At 44.9% G+C, this 26,376-nt stretch overlaps 1 protein-coding gene across 4 annotated transcripts in view; it reads left to right on the top strand.

The window, feature by feature from the left end:
- KDF1 (keratinocyte differentiation factor 1) overlaps positions 1–26,376 on the top strand; it is a 120,663-nt gene that overhangs the window by 82,737 nt on the left and 11,550 nt on the right. For all 4 annotated transcript variants that reach the window (XM_069224073.1, XM_069224071.1, XM_069224072.1 and 1 more), the window contains one exon: positions 11,190–11,264. In XM_069224073.1, the coding sequence (XP_069080174.1) occupies positions 11,190–11,264 (75 nt within the window). The remainder of the gene's footprint in view (positions 1–11,189; positions 11,265–26,376) is intronic.

The raw sequence follows: 26,376 nt of genomic DNA, 5'->3' as shown, positions 1-26,376 counted from the left end.
ATTACATTAATATGAGGTAGATGTGATCATTAATAGGGGGTTATGTGAGGTCATGCACATGGTTGGTAGGGTTAATAGATGTGTTTGAAGAGATTAAGTATTGTTATTTTGCAGAGGTATGCTCAACGAAGGAGAGGTTGTGATCTTTCTTTTGAGTTGTGGGCAGCTTTCAGAAATACAATCATAGAGATTAAGGCAAACATGCATGTGACATTGAGGAGGTTGTGCTCAGAGAGAGGAGGCAAGGATGGAAGAGAAGGGGGTGGGGGGCATTTGAAAGTGAAGAGGAGACAGTCAGAAATTTTAGGTAAAAATACGATTTTAAGATGGATTTTATAATATTGGGGTTGCTTTTTGAGACAGCATGCAATTCAAGAAAGCAAGACTGTAGAAAGTATAATTTGTATGCAAGGATAGTGATTTATTTTATGAACTCCAGAATGAGGTGAACAGCATCTACTACATGGCTCCCACTCGACCACCACAAAGGCAAAGTCGGCTAAGCTGCTCAGCGGTTGCAAAGTTTAATGAAATGGCTGGACGCATATGCAGTATACAAGGAAATATGAGTAGTTTTGGGCTATGCTTGAAAGAAGCAGTAATCTCATGATCATAGCAATGTGAGAAATTCTATCGCTAAATAGTGCTAACATGGAAAAGAAGATTCTGCAAAAGCCGGAGTGGATGTCTGGTGATGTTTATCCTCAAGTGTGGTGCATAGTAGTATCATAAGAAGCAAAGTAGGATCCCTTTGTATGCCCCCTGGTTGTAGCATGCACAACTTCCCCAGGCATGTGAAGTGTATTGCCTTTAGTACTGATGCTGCAGGTTAGAGATCCAGACACCTAGATGAGTCTATGGGGATTGGGCTCCTTTTCGAAATTAAATAACAACTTTGTTAGCTAGGGGCTGCTCATTAAACTTCCTGAAGCCCTGCCTTTTGTCAAATGGTAGTGGGTAGCTTAGACAGCAGACTGTTGTACAAGGTGTCCTTACAGGTGAGGCCCAGCCTTTTACCTTTCTTGATCACAGGCTAATGCAGGGATCTCGGACCTCATTGTGCATGATCCAGGCTGGAGGCAACCCTGCTGTAAGGGTCATCACTACACAAATCCGGTGTCTGGCGAACAGCCCGGAAAGGAAAAATACAAACCTGAGACACTTTTATTTTTGCCAAATTGTGTCACAAACACACCTTGTAAGGTGGGACAAATAAGGTCAGACTGATAGTGTTGACGTATGAACAACAGCTGCATGGAGCCCAACCCTTTTTTTTTTGTTTTTGTTTTTTTTAAATAAGTTTTCCACCAAGAGACCACGACCAGCTGCGCATCCCATACTTGGGTATACAAAGTTTGTAGTAAAATATTTTGGGTTCTTTAAAAAGCACACAAGCTAATTTCATTATTCCAGAAATGCAAGACAGTCTCTGATTTACTTCAGGTATTATTTCTTTCCAGTTCTTGGGGCATAAATTGAAGCTGTGGAGACCACCTTATGCCGAAGCGAGCTATTCAAGACACATCACCATCTCTCTGTATTATGTTTCTCCTGCACCTCATACCTTGAGCTCAGGGAGAGAAATAGGCCTTCGCCAGCAGGTTTCTTCATTGAGAAAGAGCAACATCATTCTGGGAGGTATCATTATTACAGTCTCCCCCTGTCCTTCCTCAGAAGTCAAGACAAATGTTGGTATAATTGCTCCAATTCTCTCAGAACACTGATACACTCCCGGGGGCTGTTAAGGCCGCATACATTATATGTTATGTTTATTTTCTGAATGTTTGATAGGCCTCTTCTTTTGCAGGCTACCTTAAAGGATTGCTCTACTCCCACATAATTTGCCTTGTCTGTTGCTGCACATGTGTGAGAATGTAGTCAGGTAGAAGTCTGGGTCATTCCTTCCCTCCCCTAAAAGCTTTCCATTAAAAAATTGTGAAATTGGATCTCAACAAATTAGAATGATAAATCCCTCGTAACGTGGACCACATACTGTCCCACCAACTCTTCACATCTCCTCTGACATGTCCCCTATCTGGGAGTGTTCTCAATGTGAAAATCTTCCTTCAGTCTCCTCAACCAGTTGTGGTTCTGCTATTTCATACAGACCAATTATGTGTTATAATAAAGTGTAAAACATTGGCATAGGAAAAGTGAACACCATTACCCTTAGTCTTCCTTAGTCACCCGGTCATTAGTCTTCCTTTTGTCCCTAGCTCACCAATGAAGCCAACACATTCCTTTGTGGAACCGCAACCATGAGCCAACCTCCCCGTAGATCTCCCTTAACCCTTACCACATCCAAGATTTCATTCATCCCACCAGCTGGCTTTTTGTGTCAGCTCTATGGCTTGTCGCTGAAGTGCTAGATTTCTTTCTTATTTGAAATGTTGCTATTTCTGTCCCTACCACTCTGCCAGACTGGTGATTTTGTACACATCATTTTTGCTTCTGTGGTTTCCTTTCCTTTTGTTCATGCTTGTGTATGAAGACCTAAATATTCGGTGGCATCTGGCTTGTTGGAGGGGGATGGGAGGGGCTTTTGTTTTTACTCAACAAACGTGATCAGTTTGATTTGCATGTTCCCCGCTGTTTTTAAAATTGCTTCAATTAAATAAGGTACATATTTCTTAATGTCTTTCGCCTCCATGCCTTCCACTAAGATATATTCCTGAGTGGCCTGTTCTTAAGATCCTGTTCTTCTAACATGATTGTATTCTGTTTTCCCAGTCTCTGAGTTTGTGCTCAGATCTCTTCCTGGTTGGAGTACTCTCCTCATTGTTTCCTCCAATGAGTTAACTATGTTGTTAGGATCACTGATGGCTTTCGTAAATTTCTTTCAGATTTTGTTTAATTTCTACTGTTACTGAACCTAAATCTGCTTTGATGGTGAGAACAAAACTGGGGCATGAAGCTCTTCTCACTATTCCTCCACTGTAGAACTTGGGGTGTCTATACAGGGAGTGCAGAATTATTAGGCAAATGAGTATTTTGACCACATCATCCTCTTTATGCATGTTGTCTTACTCCAAGCTGTATAGGCTCGAAAGCCTACTACCAATTAAGCATATTAGGTGATGTGCATCTCTGTAATGAGAAGGGGTGTGGTCTAATGACATCAACACCCTATATCAGGTGTGCATAATTATTAGGCAACTTCCTTTCCTTTGGCAAAATGGGTCAAAAGAAGGACTTGACAGGCTCAGAAAAGTCAAAAATAGTGAGATATCTTGCAGAGGGATGCAGCACTCTTAAAATTGCAAAGCTTCTGAAGCGTGATCATCGACAATCAAGCGTTTCATTCAAAATAGTCAACAGGGTCGCAAGAAGCGTGTGGAAAAACCAAGGCGCAAAATAACTGCCCATGAACTGAGAAAAGTCAAGCGTGCAGCTGCCACGATGCCACTTGCCACCAGTTTGGCCATATTTCAGAGCTGCAACATCACTGGAGTGCCCAAAAGCACAAGGTGTGCAATACTCAGAGACATGGCCAAGGTAAGAAAGGCTGAAAGACGACCACCACTGAACAAGACACACAAGCTGAAACGTCAAGACTGGGCCAAGAAATATCTCAAGACTGATTTTTCTAAGGTTTTATGGACTGATGAATATTTATTTTTGTTAAGTTGCCTAATAATTATGCACAGTAATAGTCACCTGCACACACAGATATCCCCCTAACATAGCTAAAACTAAAAACAAACTAAAAACTACTTCCAAAAATATTCAGCTTTGATATTAATGAGTTTTTTGGGTTCATTGAGAACATGGTTGTTGTTCAATAATAAAATTAATCCTCAAAAATACAACTTGCCTAATAATTCTGCACTCCCTGTAGTTTGTTTCAAATCTTTCCTTTTGGTTGCTGTTCTACTGGATTCTTCTTTCTTTTTTTGCCTGCCCTTGTTCCAGGAGGTCCCTTTTATGTCTAACCCCGGATTGGTTTAATAGTCAGCATGAAATCAATATGGGCTGGATGGTGACTCTCACTTTCTAACAGTTAAATTGTTTCTTTCTCTCTTCGGCTGAAAATCGGGGTTTTATTCAGTCCTCCGGTCTGTTGCTTCTGTCTCCCACTGCATGTGTGCCTTATGACATTACTATTTCCTTCTCCTTTTTGCTAACACCAGTGCTTTTGCCAGTGACCACCTCTAGTACAGCTCAGGTCACTCTTCCCTTGTTTCATGATGGCCCACCTTGTGATCCTGCCAGAGATGACCCACTATCTGGGAAGAGCCTGCTTCACACCCAGTTCATGGCTGTCCTGTGCGGCTGTATACAGCTACAGATTCTAGTCGGGGGATTCAGGATTTGTATGTTCCAGTGCTAGAATAAATACTTTTAGTTCAGTCCAGTTGTAAATTGTTATTTTCATTTGTTGCCTTTTGATTCGGCATGCTCTGCTTGTCGGCCTGTGCATCTTTTAGACATTTTCTTTGTGTTTCTCATTATTCCTGTTAAAAGTTTTTAGAATCTGTGCTCTATTGCTGGCAAGGGGCGGGTGTTGAGGATCCTTTTGGTACCTGGGTTGGGCACCCCTGTTTAACTTCATCTAATGGTTTGTGTGTTGTTCCCATTTTCTTCACGTTTTATTCATGTTAGCAGGTCGTTTCTTAGCAATGGCTTTTTACGCATTTTATTTGCTTTAATTCTAGGAAAGCAAGGAACACTCATTTAATCAGCATTTGCACTACATACAATCAGTACCCTTTGCCAAAGGCTATGAAGTGCAATACACAATATCCCAACCTGTGTTTGCTCTTAAGGAGCAAGCTTCATTCACCAAGACGCACTATTACATCAGAACTCTGGTCCCAATGTGGCAGTGGTTATTATATAAACTACACACTGACCCAAGGAGGGTTGACGGCATATCGGTCATGACCATCCTGGGACATGCATGTCCAGCTCCTGAGAGGATTGCCATCTACACAACACAACAGCCGCAGGTATGGGGCAGGGGCTAATCCCCAAAGATCAGGCCAGGCAGAGGGTTACAACCACTATGCTCGCAGAATAGACATAGGGTTAGGTAGGAATCTCTATCTCTAGAACATATAAAAACCATATATATTTTGGTTGGATTGTTTCTTTTTTACCCTGATCATAATGCTGATTACCTTGCTTTGTTTCATCTGCCTAATTGTAGCAGCTCACTTTTTATATACAAAATTGTGATTGTTTCAATAAATGAATTGACAACTTATCTTGCATGTTTGTGTCTTGCCTTGGCATGTGTGAATACCTGAGTGAAAGGGATATGATCTGTTCATACAGCTTCCCTGAGGAGTCAGAGTATCATGCTGCCATAATCACCTTTCACCCTGGTGGGTTTGGAGGTTTGGATGAGGCAGTGCGAGGTAGCCAAGAATTAGGCCAACAGCTGCTAACAATGTAGGTTGTAATCAGCCTTTCACACTCTGCACTCCTAAACACACAGTACTATTACCAAAGTAGGAACCACATAACATGGCACCCAGCGTGGGGCCCAAAAGGGTCCTCACGACAGCACGGAGAGAGAACTTAATACGGAAGCCAAGTAGTCAAGTACAATCTTCCCCGACGCAAACTTAATCTGGCTGTTACATATATTAGTGCGGAGGGATTTTGTCAGTGTCTAGCTCAAAACAAAAATAAGGATCTGTCTCTAACTTGCTTCTCAATAGGATAAACCCTTCTTTGCATCATTGGGGAGCCCCTAAGAGCCGCACAAAATACATATTACAGTAATAAGGTATTGATGATCATACAGTCCCAGAGTTCTGCTTCCTATAAAGTGGGTTAAATAGCTCTTTACTAATGCAAATAAAGGGATTTTTTAACTACTGCTGAACTATCTCACTAATTAAAATTGAAGAAAACTGCTTGCTGTATGGTGTTGCCATTCTTCACAGTCTGCTGTGACTGTGCAACTGTTAAGGAGCAGCTTTCTCTCTAAAGTAGATGTCACATGAATATACCATGATGGTAGAAATACGGAATACAGCATCCTGCCTCTTAGGCCTTGCCCACTCATAGATACTTTAATTTGGCAACACAAATCACACTTTTTTCAAAATGCAGTCGTGGTCATTGGTCCCTAATTGTGTCTCTATTGTAAAAAGAGCTTTTGTCAGGTGGATGGCAGCATCTGTGTAGATAGCACCTCTTCTCTTATTCCACCCATTTGTGATTTTTCCAGTTCTCCTCTACATATTTTTACAAATTCTCTACCGCCCTGTTGACATGCAAATTTGAAAAGGAGGATCACACACTCCTCTCTACAGCATGTCCTGAGAGAATCACCTGACTGAATTCAGGGCTTTGGGATAAGGTGTTCTCTATTTATGTCACAGTTGGCCAGAGGCTGGAAACACGTACAAGATTCTTGAGGAGGCCTGCTGCAATTCGGGCCCCTAGTAGACTTATCATTTCACCATTCAAGAATAAAAGCATTCAATCTGTCCCATTTAGTTAATTGTCCTGGACTGTAATCCAAGCCAGTAGTAAAGACCCAAGTTGGTATGAACAAATTGAATCTTTGCAATATTTGTCCTTTAGAATACATTTGTCTATAGTCATCTGTGAAATTTTCAGCACCTTGCCCATAGATGATATCAAACTACTTTTAGTTGCATCTTGACCCATGAACATGATAGGGTCTTGTAGATTTTAGTTGTGGTTATTGTTGTAACTTGCTTGCCTTAACAGTGTGTAAGATAGGACACACTGCAGTAAACTATGTAACTCTGCCTCATTGAGTTTGTGCATGATTAAGTGCCCTTTTGTATTTGATTACCAAACCTGCTTCTGCCTTTTGAAGTCCGCTTCAATCCAGCTACCAATGGGGAATTCAGGGTACAAAGTGCTTAGGGGACTATTCACAAACTGCACTTCGCAGTACATTTGGTAATACTACAGTAGCATTACTCACATGCTACAAAATGCTATTCACAAATGTACATGCAAAGGTCTCCGCTTCCGCTCCTCCTACCTTTTCTCTACTGAGATCTCTTCCCCAACTGCAGAGATCTCCATAAACGTATATTTGCGTTTTACCAGTAAATGTTAAAGGGATGGGAAAGTGGCTGAAAAAATGGGCAACACCTACTGTAGAGAAGGGGCTATGAGAGGATTAAGGAGAAGTTAAGAGGTCTAGAGAGGTGTTTAGGGAGGGACATTCACAAACCCATGAAGGAGCAAGCTCATTGCTCCAAGTTAATTTAAATGAATTCTATATTTTACTTTTATTATTTTTTACTACATAATGTAAAAGATAATTTTAGGTGTTTTTTCTTTACTGAAGCTTTAAAAAATATTTTACATTGATCTATTGTATTAAAAATTGTGTTAATGGTGCTATATCATTGTTTTATTTTGTTCATTTAAAATAAATATATACAATTAATTCACATTACTATCTTAAAATATTTGTAATTATGTTTTATAGTGTTAAATAAACTTTTTAACGTTCCCTAGCTCTACCTACTTGGGAAAAAGTAACAATTGGTAACCTTAACCTTGCAAATTAGGCTCCACGCCTTTGTTTCAGAAGGTAGAGAAGTTTAAGAATACACTTTGTAGTAAACTTATTAGGAAATGGTGAACAGCCTAAAACACTAAACGTACTACAAAGTGTAAGAATAGACATCCATCTTTAAGTTTACCTTTATAAATAGCCCCTTTACTATCAAACTACTGTAGTAATACCTGGAGCTCTGGAACATCAGTTAATTAACAGTAAACCACCAATCGCCAGTGTCCACTATCCACTGATTCAGTTGAAACCACTATATACAGCAGCTCAGTAGCTTAAATTAACGTATTTTGTTTTTTAGTGATTTCAGGTTTGATGTGAGATTTTGTTGAAAGGTTTCTGTTTGCAGCCTAGTTTTGGTTGTTACTTGGCCAAGAGCACCCAGATCAATTGCTCCCATTAATGGCTTGTTCATTAGAAAGCTCAGGCATGCAGAAAAATCTATTTTAATGTAATCTACTTTTTTACAATTTAAAACAAAGAAATGTAACAAGGCTGGGTAAAAAATGTCCACACACAAAGATGGGATCTCCCAATTAAATATATATATAATTGTGTATGCATCTTATTGTCCGGTTATTTTACAAGGTTTTGCAGAGTGCAAATATTAACTGCAAATTTGATGGTGGAGAGATAAATTACAAACAATACATTAAAAAAAATACATTTAAGAGCATGGTGTAACAAATCCGTACACAGTAAAATAAAATTACAGTAGAACCTAACCCATCATAAGGGTAAGCTATACCAAAGCCTGAAGAACTGATAAATAAGAACAGGAGGAAAACATATGAGTTTTATCAGATTCCCAAAAGTCTACATGAGCGACAATCTTTTTCTTGAGAGATGTTCCATATTTTTTTATTTGCTCCTGCAATTCATTATGTGAGTTTCAGATTCTTTAAAGGCACAGCGGGTCTATTGAACGTACAGCTGGTTCTTCAAGATACTTTTACATGCGTTACCCTTCCTTTGCAGTATATGTGGATTGTTCTGTGAAGTGGATTATGTCATCCTACCTTAAATGTACTTTTAGCCTCCAGGCTACAGTTGTGCTTGTATTTCACACGAAGTGGTGAAACCATAGACTGCTTAATCTTATCCCTCCTCCGCCCCATTTGTTCCAGTTTCTGCTTTTATAAAAAGCAGAACCCTACCCTTATGAAAAAAAATATATTATTTTAACAATTGCGCCATGTACACCTTAATTCGCCATATCTTAGACTGGTTTTGAATGAAGCATTGTCCTTCTCTCTTTGTGCAAAGGAACATTAAGGTAAGCTGTGTAATAGTCAGACACGTACGTGTTTTATTTTGTGCTGTTCTTTCAGTGACTGCAATGTATGTTAAAGGGACCCTCTACACCAGTGGTTCCCAACCTTTTGACTTCTGGGGACCCCCACTTTATCATTACTGGAGCCCAGGGACCCACAGTGAATCATTATTGGAATTCAGGGACCACCCTCTCCCCCCTTCCCTCTCCCCCCTTCCCTCTCCCCCCTTCCCTCTCCCCCCTTCCCTCTCCCCCCCCCACACACACACACACACACGCACACACACACTGAGTCATTACTGAAACCTGGGGGCCTAATCTGTTATTATTATTTAATTTTAATGCAGTCACGGACCACTGGAGGAGGCTTCCCCGGACTACAGGTTGGGAACCACTGGTCTACACGCTATAGAAATGTTTGCACTTGCAGCAGAAGCAAAATGTATAATTTCTTAGTGCTCAAGAACGTTTTATAAATCATAAAAATAAAAAATAAAAAAAATTCACTTCCCCCGTCCCCCCCCTCCAGTCAGGCCATTTTTAGGTCTGGGTTTTGACATAAGAGCTGTCGACCAAACGTATTGCCAACAATATACTTAGGTCAGGCTGTGGGTCTGCCCATTTCAACCATTTACTTTATTTCAACTAGCCTCCTTCATTTATAGGCCTGAAAACTTGTCAGTCACATCTTGTCTCAGCTCACTGTAAATTTTTCTCTTAGCTAATGCTATTAGCGTGTATCTGTCCGCCTCCACTCCAGTGCCTGACATGAATTGCCTGACATGAATTGCCTGAGGAAATATTTTACACTATAGACCTCAGTCTACTCCTGATAGATCCTTCTCTTGTATCTTGCTCTAACGTGCATGAATTAGTGCATTAGACCCAGACCTTTTTGCTTTACCAGTGCTTGTTTTATTATTTAGATAAAGGTGTTGACTGTCTTGTATGTCTGCCATATGTATGCCCTCATGGTACATGTGTTTGAGATATGACTGGGGAACCAACCCAAGTCTGGCAGAGTTTGAACCATGCTAGATTATCAGGATAACAACAATGCAAATACGTTTCTAAATTAATCGCACAACCATTCCTGGAAATTCAGGCAGATAGAATGTACTTGTTGTCCATCAGTGGAACGCAACACACGCTAAGGAATTATTAGAGTTTTATAGCAATGCCACATTCTTAAAATTGGTAACATTTGGGGCATATTGTGTTTTCTTTCCACCAAAAAATATTTTGAAAAGTGTCATGTCTCCCAGTTGTCTATTCTTTAGTGGCTTTAAATGAATCTGAAGTGATTTCGTTGCTGCAGCCAAATTTGGAAAAGTGATTGTCGCCACTTCTGGTTGAAAGCAATGACTCTGGATGGGTTGCATGTAAAGCAACCTGATGTCACAATGGAGATTGTGGCGAGGCCCGCACCAAGTTTTTTCACTGCTGTGTTAATTAAGTGGATTCCGGGCCTCAAGATAATTTAAAATGTGTATGGGCCAGCCCCCTATTTAGACTTAATATTTGCAAGTGTTTTATGCCAGAATTAAGTTTTTTTTGTGGTTAAAAAGTTTTACTTTTAACATGTTATCAGCAGTTGGGTAGTACGCTTCAGCCATGTTTTCGGTCCTGTGGTGCTTTCAGATTTTAGACATGCCTACAATAACCATCGACCAGATTCTGGTCATACCTCAAAATGATGTAGTCTTGGACTTTGTCTACAGGTTTTTTTTTTGTTTTTTTTTGCTCCGGTGTAATGACTGTCATGAACCTCATTGCTACATTAGGAATAGGGTAATTGTTCTGCTCCACAAAAATAAGACTAGTGCCTATAGACTTTTATATGCCCTGTTTAGGTACCCACTGTGCAAGTTCTGTGACTTTTAATGTTTTGTGTTGCTTTTTTTGACTGTTACTAAGGTTTTGATTAAAGGCACAGCTGAAGTAATATCGATGGTTGAATGTTCGATGCTCATTAACCCATCATAGGGGGTTAACATTTTTTTCTGGGATCATCTTATGTTCATCTCAGGATTGTATTCATCTGTCTCTCCCAGCTTTTGCAAGGCCTTAATGGTGTGTTTGAGTCTTTCAATGTCTCTGGTAGCGGCTACGCCATTGTCTTCATTATTTACAGTCCTCCTGTGGTCAGTAATGATGGTTTGTGTTAGTATGTGGGAAATGTCATTGTGTGATCTCCTTTTACTTCAGAAAACTTAAATTAACTGTTATTTTGCTAGTTTTTTATTTTTGCTTACGATGATACTTTACTACCACAGTGGGCAGCTTGACGGAAAGCTTAACCATCTGAGTATTCGATGTTGAGTGATGGATCCTTCACCAGTGATGCACCTAGTGTCTCATTCTGCTTATCTCACAGCTTCTTATTCTTCTCCCTTCTAGATTTGAATGTACAGATATCTGAAGAAACCTCATCTGACGTGGAAGCGCGGAATATGAGGCCATATAGTGCTCCTGGTAAGACTTTGTTTTCCATTGTGGATTGAAGGGATGAGCAACAGACATCTCTCTCAAGACTGTAATTGGTATGCTTGGTAGCTTTTTCCCATCTTTCCTGGAGTCTCTGGCCACATATCAGTCCTAAATAACTGACTTAACTCTTTTACCAGAGGATAACTGAATTAAATTAACAATCATTGGCCAAGCCTATAGGTATGGCTTATGAATGAAAGTAACTTTTGTGTCATTGATGTGTTTAGACACTCAAGTCATCATACATGCACTCTGCCACACATCTTTGCACTTATTCATCCATCCACTGACTCAATCTTGCATTCACCTTCTGACACAACCACAATAAAACACAGGTACATGCAACAACATATGCAGGATAAATTAAAAGAATGCTAGTGGAAAAAAAAGAAAACATATTGCCAACTAAGTACGGCAGACATATACTTACAATAACAAACCTAAACATGGCATTTGGTGCCTTATTTGGAGTGCTATTGTACATACTCTATTGTTTTACATTTCTAGTATGGCTGCCACATTTAGAACCAATATATTAGCCATCTTTTATTGGCAAAACAGTGACACACTATGGGCAAATGCATTGCATAATGGTTGCCTGGTGGGAGCATGTGGTCACATGAATGAGGTGCCCTGTAAATTAAACAAGCGGTGAGCAAGGTAGCCAGTTAACACTGCATGGAGAGCTGTAGTAGCCTCTTACGAAAAAGTAATGTAAAAAGAGAAGCAAAGAAACTAAAGGGGAGCTATAAAAAGATAAAATTCAAAACTAAAGAACTGGCCAACCAGCTCGGACACTGAACCACACTCATTTTCAGGTGAATGTATATGTGATCAGAAATGCTGCCATTCATAAGGCAGGAGAAACAGTTGACTGAAGTGGCTGAACCATTACCTCATGCAGTACGCTATCATAGATGTAAGCAGACTTTAAATGACACTTAGAAACCAGTGACAGATGAGGGTTGACCCAAAGGTACTCTAAGTCTATTTGGACATATATTTATATCTATGGATGTATGTATTGTTTAAGGATTCTGTCAGATAGCTAAGGCTTGGCAGGCCTTCCAAAGAGATTATTGCAAGACATATTAGTGTGCAAAACGTCTACCCCCTAGGTTTTATCACTGGGATAACGAACATTAAAATTCCTCCCTTCAAATATAATCTGAGGTTTCATGTAACAAAATACTTGACTGTAGGCTCTAACTCAGAGAAAAAATAAATCACCCAATTGGCTTTAGCATATTTTACATAGCAAATGAATCTGCCGTACTGCCTTTGTCATTACTTGTAAACAGATCAAGCCTATGTCATCTGAAGTACATTTTCCCAGTGCACTAGTTAGACCTATAGCTGTTACTGTTGTCTTGCCATCATAACCAACACCAACTCCTATTGTACATAACCAGGCCTATTGCATGATTGTACGTTTTCCCCACAAGGCAGCCATTTGACATCCTACCCTAAAGTTACAAATGCATATCAAATGACAGTTGTTTAAGCAAAATACACTCATCTATGAGGGGTTAACAAGAATTCTCACAGTGCAAGTCTTTTGTACCCACGGTTTGTCAAAGTGGGTGGTCAGTAATAAAATCTTTGCCCACTTGTAAAATCTGAGATTCCATATAACAAAATTCCTATCTGATGGCCTTAATGCAGAATGATGAAAATCCACCCTTATGTGCATTTTGACTTTAACAAACACTTTTCACAATAAATGTCAGGCATACTGCATTGATCATAACTTATCATAGTAAACAATCAGACCTATTACCTTTGTAGATGTTTGTGGAACTCTAGTTTAGATGAGTTAAATCTCAGAAACTTAGTGATATGCAAATGCTTATCATTTGCTGTGTTCAAAAAGTGATTTATTTAAATGTTGTTTTAAATATGAGGATTAGTTTAGTCTTAAGAGAATACGTGCATAAGCGATTTCATCCAACACGTGTTTCACCCCCAAAATTGCACGTAGGGTTAGAGCTTTCACAAGGCTGTAGTAGTTATGTGACCAAAAGCAGTATATTAATCCCACCCAGACAACCAAATAACAAAAATATCCAACATTCAATTATGGAAAATAATATTAAAAGCAATGAAGGGAAATGGGGGAGACAAAACCAAACCACAGTAAACGGGTCAGCAGATCAGCCAGAAAATAGTTTTTTTCGAATATCATTGTAAAACAACCAGGTGGCAAATAGTATGTATTGTGTATTATTTTTTTTTAGCACAAGCAATTCTGAAAAAATAATGGTGATGGACGTTCCTGTTGTCTGTAGCCTAAGTAGTGTTGTATTTGGGAGTGCTATTGTGTGGTACTTGGGGGTATGATATAGTGTCATGGCGTCAGTCGACTACTTCCTCCTCGGCGACCTAAATTTCCACCTAGAGGACTGCACCGACCCAAACACCACTGCACTGCTCAACAGCCTCACCACCTTTGGCCTCAGCTGGCCTCTGCACCCCACACACATTGCAGGACACACACTGGACCCCACCTTCACCTCAAGCAACCGGATCACTGTCAAGACAATCTCCACCCCAGACTGGACCGACTACCGCTGCTACACTTCACAATCTCTGCACCCAGCAGCCACACCTGCACCTCCAGGACCCCTCCCCACCCCCACAGGAAATGGAACAAAATTACCAGCGAGCATCTCACCTCATCACTCACCAAATACCACCCTCCGACGCCAACACAGCGGCGCGCAATCTCAACGCATGGATCACCAAATGTGCCGACACCCTAGTCCATCCACGGCTGACATTGGCCAAACACGTCCCTAAGAAAGCCAGCTGGTACACCACCGAACTCCAAGAATTAAAGCGTACCCGCAGACTTTTAGAGAAAAAAATAGAGGAACAGCCAAACCAGCAAAGACTTTGTCTCATTCAGAGCCTCAACCACTGCCCACCGACGAAAAATGAAGTACGCAAGGAAGGACGCACTCTGGGAGCGAATCGACTCCTCCGCACACAACTCTAAGGAACTCTTCTCAGTCAACAAAGTGTTCACAAATCCCCCCTCCGAAGCCACCAGCATCCCCCGTCACAGGACCTCTGCGACAAACATGCCTCCTTTTTCCACCACAAGATCCAGGACTTCTACGACAGCTTCCTCCCAGAAAATCCTGGCACCAGAACCTGTGACCGACCCCTTCCCCATGACCAAACCTCCCCCCCCCCCCCCCCCCCCCCCCTCCGAACCCACGTAGACTATCCACAGCTGGTCCACGCTCACCACAGAGGAAACAGTCAAAATCATGAACAGCACCCACTCCTGAGCCCCCTCCGACCCCCTGCCCGCACCAAATATACATCAGAGCCATCACCCCAAAGCTCCGAAACACAATCAATTGCTTCATCAGTACCTTCCCGGAGGACTGAAAACACGCCGTAATACGCCCTCTCCTGAACAAACCTTCAGCTAACCCATCAGAACTAAAGAATATCCGGCCCATCTCGCTGCTACCCTACCCCAACAAAGTACTGGAGAAAGCAATCCTCGCCAGACTATGGAATTTCATAGAGGCCAACAACTCCCTTGGACAGCTCCCAGTCCGGCTTCCACAGCATGGAGACAGCCCTTCTGGCTGCCCCGACGACATCTGATTACTCCTAGACCACTGCCACACTACAGCACTCATACTCCTCGACCTCTCGGCAGCATTCAACAGGGTCTCTCACAGCACTCTGCACACCAGACTCCACAACATAGGAATCCATGGAAGAGCCCCAGAATGGATCCACTCCTTCCTCTCCGGGAAGACGCAGAGGGTCAGACTCCCGCCCTACACTTCCAGACCCACAGGAGTCAATTGCCGAGTCCCCCAAGGATCCTCACTAAGTCCCACACTGTTCAACGAATACATGGCCCCTCTTGCTGTCATCGTCCGAAGCCACGGTGTAAGGAAATGCCTCCTTGGCATGGTTGCCCCCTGACTTTTTGCCTTTGCTGATGCTATGTTTACAATTGAAAGTGTGCTGAGGCCTGCTAAACAGGCCCCAGCACCAGTGTTCTTTCCCTAACCTGTACTTTTGTATCCACAATTGGCAGACCCTGGCATCCAGATAAGTCCCTTGTAACTGGTACTTCTAGTATCAAGGGCCCTGATGCCAAGGAAGGTCTCTAAGGGCTGCAGCATGTCTTATGCCACCCTGGAGACCTCTCACTCAGCACAGACACCCTGCTTGCCAGCTTGTGTGTGCTAGTGAGGACAAAACGAGTAAGTCGACATGGCACTCCCCTCAGGGTGCCATGCCAGCCTCTCACTGCCTATGCAGTATAGGTAAGACACCCCTCTAGCAGGCCTTACAGCCCTAAGGCAGGGTGCACTATACCATAGGTGAGGGTACCAGTGCATGAGCATGGTACCCCTACAGTGTCTAAACAAAACCTTAGACATTGTAAGTGCAGGGTAGCCATAAGAGTATATGGTCTGGGAGTTTGTCAAACACGAACTCCACAGCACCATAATGGCTACACTGAAAACTGGGAAGTTTGGTATCAAACTTCTCAGCACAATAAATGCACACTGATGCCAGTGTACATTTTATTGTCAAATACACCCCAGAGGGCACCTTAGAGGTGCCCCCTGAAACTTAACCGACTATCTGTGTAGGCTGACTAGTTTTAGCAGCCTGCCACAAACCGAGACATGTTGCTGGCCCCATGGGGAGAGTGCCTTTGTCACTCTGAGGCCAGTAACAAAGCCTGCACTGGGTGGAGATGCTAACACCTCCCCCAGGCAGGAATTGTCACACCTGGCGGTGAGCCTCAAAGGCTCACCTCCTTTGTGCCAACCCAGCAGGACACTCCAGCTAGTGGAGTTGCCCGCCCCCTCCGGCCAGGCCCCACTTTTGGCGGCAAGGCCGGAGAAAATAATGAGAAAAACAAGGAGGAGTCACTGGCCAGTCAAGACAGCCCCTAAGGTGTCCTGAGCTGAAGTGACTCTAACTTTTAGAAATCCTCCATCTTGCAGATGGAGGATTCCCCCAATAGGGTTAGGATCGTGACCCCCTCCCCTTGGGAGGAGGCACAAAGAGGGTGTACCCACCCTCAGGGCTAGTAGCCATTGGCTACTAACCCCCCAGACCTAAACACGCCCTTAAATTTAGTATTTAAGGGCTACCCTGAACCCTAGAAAATTAGATTCCTGCAACTACAAGAAGAAGGACTGCCCAGCTGAAAACCCCTGCAGCGGAAGACCAGAAGACGACAACTGCCTTGGCTCCAGAAACTCACCGGCCTGTCTCCTGCCTTCCAAAGATCCTGCTCCAGCGACGCCTTCCAAAGGGACCAGCGACCTCGACATCCTCTGAGGACTGCCCCTGCTTCGAAAAGACAAGAAACTCCCGAGGACAGCGGACCTGCTCCAAGAAAAGCTGCAACTTTGTTTCCAGCAGCTTTAAAGAACCCTGCAAGCTCCCCGCAAGAAGCGTGAGACTTGCAACACTGCACCCGGCGACCCCGACTCGGCTGGTGGCGATCCAACACCTCAGGAGGGACCCCAGGACTACTCTAAGACTGTGAGTACAAAAACCTGTCCCCCCTGAGCCCCCACAGCGCCGCCTGCAGAGGGAATCCCGAGGCTTCCCCTGACCGCGACTCTTTGAACCTAAAGTCCCGACGCCTGGGAGAGACCCTGCACCCGCAGCCCCCAGGACCTGAAGGACCGGACTTTCACTGGAGAAGTGACCCCCAGGAGTCCCTCTCCCTTGCCCAAGTGGAGGTTTCCCCGAGGAATCCCCCCCTTGCCTGCCTGCAGCGCTGAAGGGATCCCGAGATCTCTCATAGACTAACATTGCGAACCCGACGCTTGTTTCTACACTGCACCCGGCCGCCCCCGCGCCGCTGAGGGTGAGATTTCTGTGTGGGCTTGTGTCCCCCCCGGTGCCCTACAAAACCCCCCTGGTCTGCCCTCCGAAGACGCGGGTACTTACCTGCAAGCAGACCGGAACCGGGGCACCCCCTTCTCTCCATTCTAGCCTATGTGTTTTGGGCACCACTTTGAACTCTGCACCTGACCGGCCCTGAGCTGCTGGTGTGGTGACTTTGGGGTTGCTCTGAACCCCCAACGGTGGGCTACCTTGGACCAAGAACTAAGCCCTGTAAGTGTCTTACTTACCTGGTTAACCTAACAAATACTTACCTCCCCTAGGAACTGTGAAAATTGCACTGTGTCCACTTTTAAAACAGCTATTTGTGAATAACTTGAAAAGTATACATGCAATTTTGATGATTTGAAGTTCCTAAAGTACTTACCTGCAATACCTTTCGAATGAGATATTACCTGTAGAATTTGAACCTGTGGTTCTTAAAATAAACTAAGAAAAGATATTTTTCTATACAAAAACCTATTGGCTGGATTTGTCTCTGAGTGTGTGTACCTCATTTATTGTCTAGGTGTATGTACAACAAATGCTTAACACTACTCCTTGGATAAGCCTACTGCTCGACCACACTACCACAAAATAGAGCATTAGTATTATCTCTTTTTGCCACTATCTTACCTCTAAGGGGAACCCTTGGACTCTGTGCATGCTATTCCTTACTTTGAAATAGCACATACAGAGCCAACTTCCTACATTGGTGGCAGCGGTGGGGTACAAGACTTTGCATTTGCTGGACTACTCAGCCAATACCTGATCACACGACAAATTCCAAAATTGTCATTAGAAATTCATTTTTGCAATTTGAAATTTTTCTAAATTCTTAAAAGTCCTGCTAGGGCCTTGTGTGTTAAGTCCCTGTTTAGCATTGTCTTTTAGAGTTAAAAGATTGTTAAAAGTTTGAAATTAGATTCTAGAAACAGTTTTAGATTCTTTAAAAAGTATTCCAACTCTTAGCAGAATAATGTCTGATACAGAGATGCAGGTGGTGGAACTCGACACCACACCTTACCTCCATCTTAAGATGAGGGAGCTAAGGTCTCTCTGTAATATAAAGAAAATAACCATTGGCTCCAGACCTACCAAAATTCAGCTCCAGGAGCTGTTGGCAGAGTTTGAAAAAGCCAACCCCTCTGATGATGACATCACAGAGGAAGAAATTAGTGACTTGGAGGCCAATGTCCCTCCTCCAGTCCTAAATAGGGAGAACAGGACCCCTCAAGTCCTGTCTCCAACTGTGTTAGTCAGAAATAGTGAGTCCCTCACAGGAGGGTCCCACATTTCTGAAATCACTGAGGATGCTCTCAGTGAAGATGACCTCCTGTTAGCCAGGATGGCCAAAAGATTGGCTTTAGAGAGACAGCTCCTAGCCATAGAAAGGGAAAGACAAGAGATGGGCCTAGGACCCATCAATGGTGGCAGCAATATAAATAGGGTCAGAGATTCTCCTGACATGTTAAAAATCCCCAAAGGGATTGTGACAAAATATGAAGATGGTGATGACATCACCAAGTGGTTCACAGCTTTTGAGAGGGCTTGTGTAACCAGAAAAGTGAACAGATCTCACTGGGGTGCTCTCCTTTGGGAAATGTTCACTGGAAAGTGTAGGGATAGACTCCTCACACTCTCTGGAAAAGATGCAGAATCTTATGACCTCATGAAGGGTACCCTGATTGAGGGCTTTGGATTCTCCACTGAGGAGTACAGGATTAGGTTCAGGGGGGCTCAAAAATCCTCGAGCCAGACCTGGGTTGACTTTGTTGACTACTCTGTGAAAACACTAGATGGTTGGATTCAAGGCAGTGGTGTAAGTAATTATGATGGGCTGTACAATTTATTTGTGAAAGAACACCTATTGAGTAATTGTTTCAATGATAAACTGCATCAGCATCTGGTAGACCTAGGACCAATTTCTCCCCAAGAATTGGGAAAGAAGGCGGACCATTGGGTCAAGACAAGGGTGTCCAAGACTTCAACAGGGGGTGACCAAAAGAAAGGGGTCACAAAGACTCCCCAGGGGAAGGGTGATGAGACAACCAAAACTAAAAATAGTAAAGAGTCTTCTACAGGCCCCCAAAAACCTGCACAGGAGGGTGGGCCCAGAACCTCTTCACAAAACAATGGGTACAAGGGTAAAAACTTTGATCCCAAAAAGGCCTGGTGTCATAGCTGTAAACAGCATGGACACCAAACTGGAGACAAGGCCTGTCCCAAGAAAGGTTCCACTCCAAACTCCCATCCAGGTAACACTGGTATGGCTAGTCTCCAAGTGGGATCAACAGTGTGCCCAGAGCAAATCAGGGTCCACACTGAAGCTACTCTAGTTTCTGAGGGTGGGGTGGATTTAGCCACACTAGCTGTCTGGCCGCCTAACATGCAAAAATACAGACAGCAACTCTTAATTAATGGGACTAGAATAGAGGGCCTGAGGGATACAGGTGCCAGTGTCACCATGGTGACAGAGAAACTGGTTTCCCCTGGCCAATACCTGACTGGAAAAACTTACACAGTCACCAACGCTGACAATCAGAGAAAAGTACATCCCATGGCAATGGTTACTTTAGAATGGGGAGGGGTCAATGGCCTGAAACAGGTGGTGGTCTCCTCAAATATCCCAGTGGACTGTCTGCTTGGAAATGACCTGGAGTCCTCAGCATGGGCTGAGGTAGAGCTAAAAACCCATGCAGCAATGCTGGGTATCCCTGAACTGGTGTGTGTGAAAACAAGAGCACAATGCAAGGCACAGGGTGAACAAGTAGAGCTGGAGTCTGGAAGAATGGCCCAGCCTACCAAGAGAACAGGAAAGTCAGTTGGGAAACCAACTACAACACAGCAAAAGAAAGGGAACCTCTCTTCTCAGGAAGAAGTTCTGCCCTCTGAGGGAACTGAGCCTTTGGAGCTTGAACCTTATCAGGTTGAGCTCTTAGGCCCAGGGGGACCCTCAAGGGAGGAGCTGTGTAAGGGACAAGAAACCTGTCCCTCTCTTGAAGGCCTTAGGCAGCAAGCTGCTGAAGATTCCAAAGGCAAGAAAAATGGAACGCATAGGGTCTATTGGGAAGATGGACTCCTGTACACTGAGGCCAGAGACCCCAAACCTGGTGCCACTAGGAGAGTGGTAGTGCCTCAGCTGTTCAGGAAGTTCATCCTAACATTGGCCCATGACATTCCCCTTGCTGGACATTTGGGACAAACCAAGACGTGGGAGAGGTTAGTCAACCACTTCTACTGGCCCAATATGTCCCACATGGTTAAGGAGTTTTGCCTCTCCTGCCCCACCTGTCAAGCCAGTGGTAAGACAGGTGGGCATCCAAAGGCCCCCCTCATTCCACTTCCAGTGGTGGGGGTTCCCTTTGAAAGAGTGGGTGTGGACATAGTTGGTCCACTAGAACCTCCCACAGCCTCAGGAAATATGTATATCCTGGTAGTAGTGGATCATGCTACCAGGTATCCTGAAGCTATTCCCCTTAGGTCGACTACTGCCCCTGCAGTAGCCAAGGCCCTCATTGGTATCTTTACCAGAGTGGGTTTCCCTAAGGAGGTGGTGTCTGACAGAGGTACCAACTTCATGTCAGCATACCTAAAGCACATGTGGAATGAGTGTGGAGTGACTTATAAATTCACTACACCATACCATCCCCAAACTAATGGCTTGGTTGAGAGATTCAACAAGACATTAAAAGGCATGATCATGGGGCTCCCAGAAAAACTCAAAAGGAGATGGGATGTCCTCTTGCCATGTCTGCTTTTCGCTTACAGAGAGGTGCCACAGAAGGGAGTAGGATTCTCACCCTTTGAACTTCTGTTTGGTCATCCTGTAAGGGGACCACTTGCCCTTGTTAAAGAAGGCTGGGAGAGACCTCTCCATGAGCCCAAACAGGACATAGTGGACTATGTACTTGGCCTTCGCTCTAGAATGGCAGAGTACATGGAAAAGGCAACCAAAAACCTTGAGGCCAGCCAACAGCTCCAGAAGTTTTGGTATGACCAAAAGGCTGCACTGGTTGAGTTCCAACCAGGGCAGAAAGTCTGGGTTCTGGAGCCTGTGGCTCCCAGGGCACTCCAGGACAAATGGAGTGGCCCTTACCCAGTACTAGAAAGGAAGAGTCAGGTCACCTACCTGGTGGACCTGGGCACAAGCAGGAGCCCCAAGAGGGTGATCCATGTGAACCGCCTTAAACTCTTCCATGACAGGGCTGATGTGAATCTGTTGATGGTAACAGATGAGGATCAGGAGGCAGAGAGTGAACCTCTCCCTGATCTTCTGTCATCAGACCCAAAAGATGGCACAGTAGATGGAGTGATCTACTCAGACACCCTCTCTGGCCAACAGCAAGCTGATTGTAGGAGAGTCCTACAACAGTTTCCTGAACTCTTCTCCTTAACCCCTGGTCAGACACACCTGTGTACCCATGATGTGGACACAGGAGACAGCATGCCTGTCAAGAACAAAATCTTTAGACAATCTGACCATGTTAAAGAAAGCATCAAGGTGGAAGTCCACAAGATGCTGGAATTGGGAGTAATTGAGCGCTCTGACAGCCCCTGGGCTAGCCCAGTGGTCTTAGTCCCCAAACCTCACACCAAAGATGGAAAGAAAGAGATGAGGTTTTGTGTGGACTACAGAGGGCTCAATTCTGTCACCAAGACAGATGCCCATCCCATTCCAAGAGCTGATGAGCTCATTGATAAATTAGGTGCTGCCAAATTTCTAAGTACCTTTGACTTGACAGCAGGGTACTGGCAAATAAAAATGGCACCTGGAGCAAAAGAAAAGATAGCATTCTCCACACCTGATGGGCATTATCAGTTTACTGTTATGCCCTTTGGTTTAAAGAATGCCCCTGCCACCTTCCAAAGGTTGGTGAATCAAGTCCTTGCTGGCTTGGAGTCCTTTAGCACAGCTTATCTTGATGATATTGCTGTCTTTAGCTCCACCTGGCAGGATCACCTGGTCCACCTGAAGAAGGTTTTGAAGGCTCTGCAATCTGCAGGCCTCTCTATCAAGGCATCCAAATGCCAGATAGGGCAGGGAACTGTGGTTTACTTGGGCCACCTTGTAGGTGGAGGCCAAGTTCAGCCACTCCAACCCAAGATCCAGACTATTCTGGACTGGGTAGCTCCAAAAACCCAGACTCAAGTCAGGGCATTCCTTGGCTTGACTGGGTATTACAGGAGGTTTGTGAAGGGATATGGATCCATTGTGACAGCCCTCACTGAACTCACCTCCAAGAAAATGCCCAAGAAAGTGAACTGGACTGTGGAATGCCAACAGGCCTTTGACACCCTGAAACAAGCAATGTGCTCAGCACCAGTTCTAAAAGCTCCAGATTATTCTAAGCAGTTCATTGTGCAGACTGATGCCTCTGAACATGGGATAGGGGCAGTTTTGTCCCAAACAAATGATGATGGCCTTGACCAGCCTGTTGCTTTCATTAGCAGGAGGTTACTCCCCAGGGAGCAGCGTTGGAGTGCCATTGAGAGGGAGGCCTTTGCTGTGGTTTGGTCCCTGAAGAAGCTGAGACCATACCTCTTTGGGACTCACTTCCTAGTTCAAACTGACCACAGACCTCTCAAATGGCTGATGCAAATGAAAGGTGAAAATCCTAAACTGTTGAGGTGGTCCATCTCCCTACAGGGAATGGACTTTATAGTGGAACACAGACCTGGGACTGCCCATGCCAATGCAGATGGCCTTTCCAGGTTCTTCCACTTAGAAAATGAAGACTCTCTTGGGAAAGGTTAGTCTCATCCTCTTTCGTTTGGGGGGGGGGTTGTGTAAGGAAATGCCTCCTTGGCATGGTTGCCCCCTGACTTTTTGCCTTTGCTGATGCTATGTTTACAATTGAAAGTGTGCTGAGGCCTGCTAACCAGGCCCCAGCACCAGTGTTCTTTCCCTAACCTGTACTTTTGTATCCACAATTGGCAGACCCTGGCATCCAGATAAGTCCCTTGTAACTGGTACTTCTAGTACCAAGGGCCCTGATGCCAAGGAAGGTCTCTAAGGGCTGCAGCATGTCTTATGCCACCCTGGAGACCTCTCACTCAGCACAGACACCCTGCTTGCCAGCTTGTGTGTGCTAGTGAGGACAAAACGAGTAAGTCGACATGGCACTCCCCTCAGGGTGCCATGCCAGCCTCTCACTGCCTATGCAGTATAGGTAAGACACCCCTCTAGCAGGCCTTACAGCCCTAAGGCAGGGTGCACTATACCATAGGTGAGGGTACCAGTGCATGAGCATGGTACCCCTACAGTGTCTAAACAAAACCTTAGACATTGTAAGTGCAGGGTAGCCATAAGAGTATATGGTCTGGGAGTTTGTCAAACACGAACTCCACAGCACCATAATGGCTACACTGAAAACTGGGAAGTTTGGTATCAAACTTCTCAGCACAATAAATGCACACTGATGCCAGTGTACATTTTATTGTCAAATACACCCCAGAGGGCACCTTAGAGGTGCCCCCTGAAACTTAACCGACTATCTGTGTAGGCTGACTAGTTTTAGCAGCCTGCCACAAACCGAGACATGTTGCTGGCCCCATGGGGAGAGTGCCTTTGTCACTCTGAGGCCAGTAACAAAGCCTGCACTGGGTGGAGATGCTAACACCTCCCCCAGGCAGGAATTGTCACACCTGGTGGTGAGCCTCAAAGGCTCACCTCCTTTGTGCCAACCCAGCAGGACACTCCAGCTAGTGGAGTTGCCCGCCCCCTCCGGCCAGGCCCCACTTTTGGCGGCAAGGCCGGAGAAAATAATGAGAAAAACAAGGAGGAGTCACTGGCCAGTCAAGACAGCCCCTAAGGTGTCCTGAGCTGAAGTGACTCTAACTTTTAGAAATCCTCCATCTTGCAGATGGAGGATTCCCCCAATAGGGTTAGGATCGTGACCCCCTCCCCTTGGGAGGAGGCACAAAGAGGGTGTACCCACCCTCAGGGCTAGTAGCCATTGGCTACTAACCCCCCAGACCTAAACACGCCCTTAAATTTAGTATTTAAGGGCTACCCTGAACCCTAGAAAATTAGATTCCTGCAACTACAAGAAGAAGGACTGCCCAGCTGAAAACCCCTGCAGCGGAAGACCAGAAGACGACAACTGCCTTGGCTCCAGAAACTCACCGGCCTGTCTCCTGCCTTCCAAAGATCCTGCTCCAGCGACGCCTTCCAAAGGGACCAGCGACCTCGACATCCTCTGAGGACTGCCCCTGCTTCGAAAAGACAAGAAACTCCCGAGGACAGCGGACCTGCTCCAAGAAAAGCTGCAACTTTGTTTCCAGCAGCTTTAAAGAACCCTGCAAGCTCCCAGCAAGAAGCGTGAGACTTGCAACACTGCACCCGGCGACCCCGACTCGGCTGGTGGCGATCCAACACCTCAGGAGGGACCCCAGGACTACTCTAAGACTGTGAGTACAAAAACCTGTCCCCCCTGAGCCCCCACAGCGCCGCCTGCAGAGGGAATCCCGAGGCTTCCCCTGACCGCGACTCTTTGAACCTAAAGTCCTGACGCCTGGGAGAGACCCTGCACCCGCAGCCCCCAGGACCTGAAGGACCGGACTTTCACTGGAGAAGTGACCCCCAGGAGTCCCTCTCCCTTGCCCAAGTGGAGGTTTCCCCGAGGAATCCCCCCCTTGCCTGCCTGCAGCGCTGAAGGGATCCCGAGATCTCTCATAGACTAACATTGCGAACCCGACGCTTGTTTCTACACTGCACCCGGCCGCCCCCGCGCCGCTGAGGGTGAGATTTCTGTGTGGGCTTGTGTCCCCCCCGGTGCCCTACAAAACCCCCCTGGTCTGCCCTCCGAAGACGCGGGTACTTACCTGCAAGCAGACCGGAACCGGGGCACCCCCTTCTCTCCATTCTAGCCTATGTGTTTTGGGCACCACTTTGAACTCTGCACCTGACCGGCCCTGAGCTGCTGGTGTGGTGACTTTGGGGTTGCTCTGAACCCCCAACGGTGGGCTACCTTGGACCAAGAACTAAGCCCTGTAAGTGTCTTACTTACCTGGTTAACCTAACAAATACTTACCTCCCCTAGGAACTGTGAAAATTGCACTGTGTCCACTTTTAAAACAGCTATTTGTGAATAACTTGAAAAGTATACATGCAATTTTGATGATTTGAAGTTCCTAAAGTACTTACCTGCAATACCTTTCGAATGAGATATTACCTGTAGAATTTGAACCTGTGGTTCTTAAAATAAACTAAGAAAAGATATTTTTCTATACAAAAACCTATTGGCTGGATTTGTCTCTGAGTGTGTGTACCTCATTTATTGTCTAGGTGTATGTACAACAAATGCTTAACACTACTCCTTGGATAAGCCTACTGCTCGACCACACTACCACAAAATAGAGCATTAGTATTATCTCTTTTTGCCACTATCTTACCTCTAAGGGGAACCCTTGGACTCTGTGCATGCTATTCCTTACTTTGAAATAGCACATACAGAGCCAACTTCCTACACACGGTATGAACATCATGCTGATGACCCACAACTCACCATTTCCTTCACTGAAGACCCAGACCAGGCCAAAAGGAACTTCCACTCAGGAATGGAAGCCGTCGCCACCTGGATGAGAGAAAACTGCCTTAAGCTCAACTCCGACAAGACTGAGCTCATCATCTTTTGAAACGCCACCTCAGCTTGAGACGACTCCTGGTGGACCACATCCCTCAGCGGCCCCCCCTACACCGACTGAGCACGCCCACAACTTAGGAATCATCCTCCCTCTCCATGACCCGCCAGGTAAACTCTGTTGCCTCTTCCTGCTGGCACACACTCCGCAAACTTTAGAAGATCTTCAGATGGATCACAACAGACTGTCGCAGGACAGTCACCCATGTCTTAATCACTTGCCAGCTTGACTATGGCAATGCCCTCTACGCCAGCACTTCAACTAGGAACATCAAAAAACTTCAGCTCATCCAGAACGCTGCCACCAGAAACATTCTGTACCTCCCTCGCCTCTCCTAACAACCGAGGACCCTCCACTGGCTACCGGTCGAGAACCGAATCACCTTTAAGCTTCCCACCCACACGTACAAGGCCATAACGCAGGGCCAGCCTACCTGAACAACCACATTTCCTTCCACACCCCTCCAGATCTCTCTGCTCTGCCCAGATGGCGTTGGCCACCGTACCTCGCATCTGCAAAACCACTGTAGAAGGACGATCTTTAACCTACACTGCAGCAAAGA

The sequence above is a fragment of the Pleurodeles waltl genome, chromosome 3_1 (assembly GCF_031143425.1).
Source record: "Pleurodeles waltl isolate 20211129_DDA chromosome 3_1, aPleWal1.hap1.20221129, whole genome shotgun sequence".
NCBI classification, from domain to species: Eukaryota; Metazoa; Chordata; class Amphibia; order Caudata; family Salamandridae; genus Pleurodeles; species Pleurodeles waltl.
The sequence above is the reverse complement of the archived record's forward strand: the minus strand, read 5'-3'. Positions and strand labels throughout refer to the sequence as shown.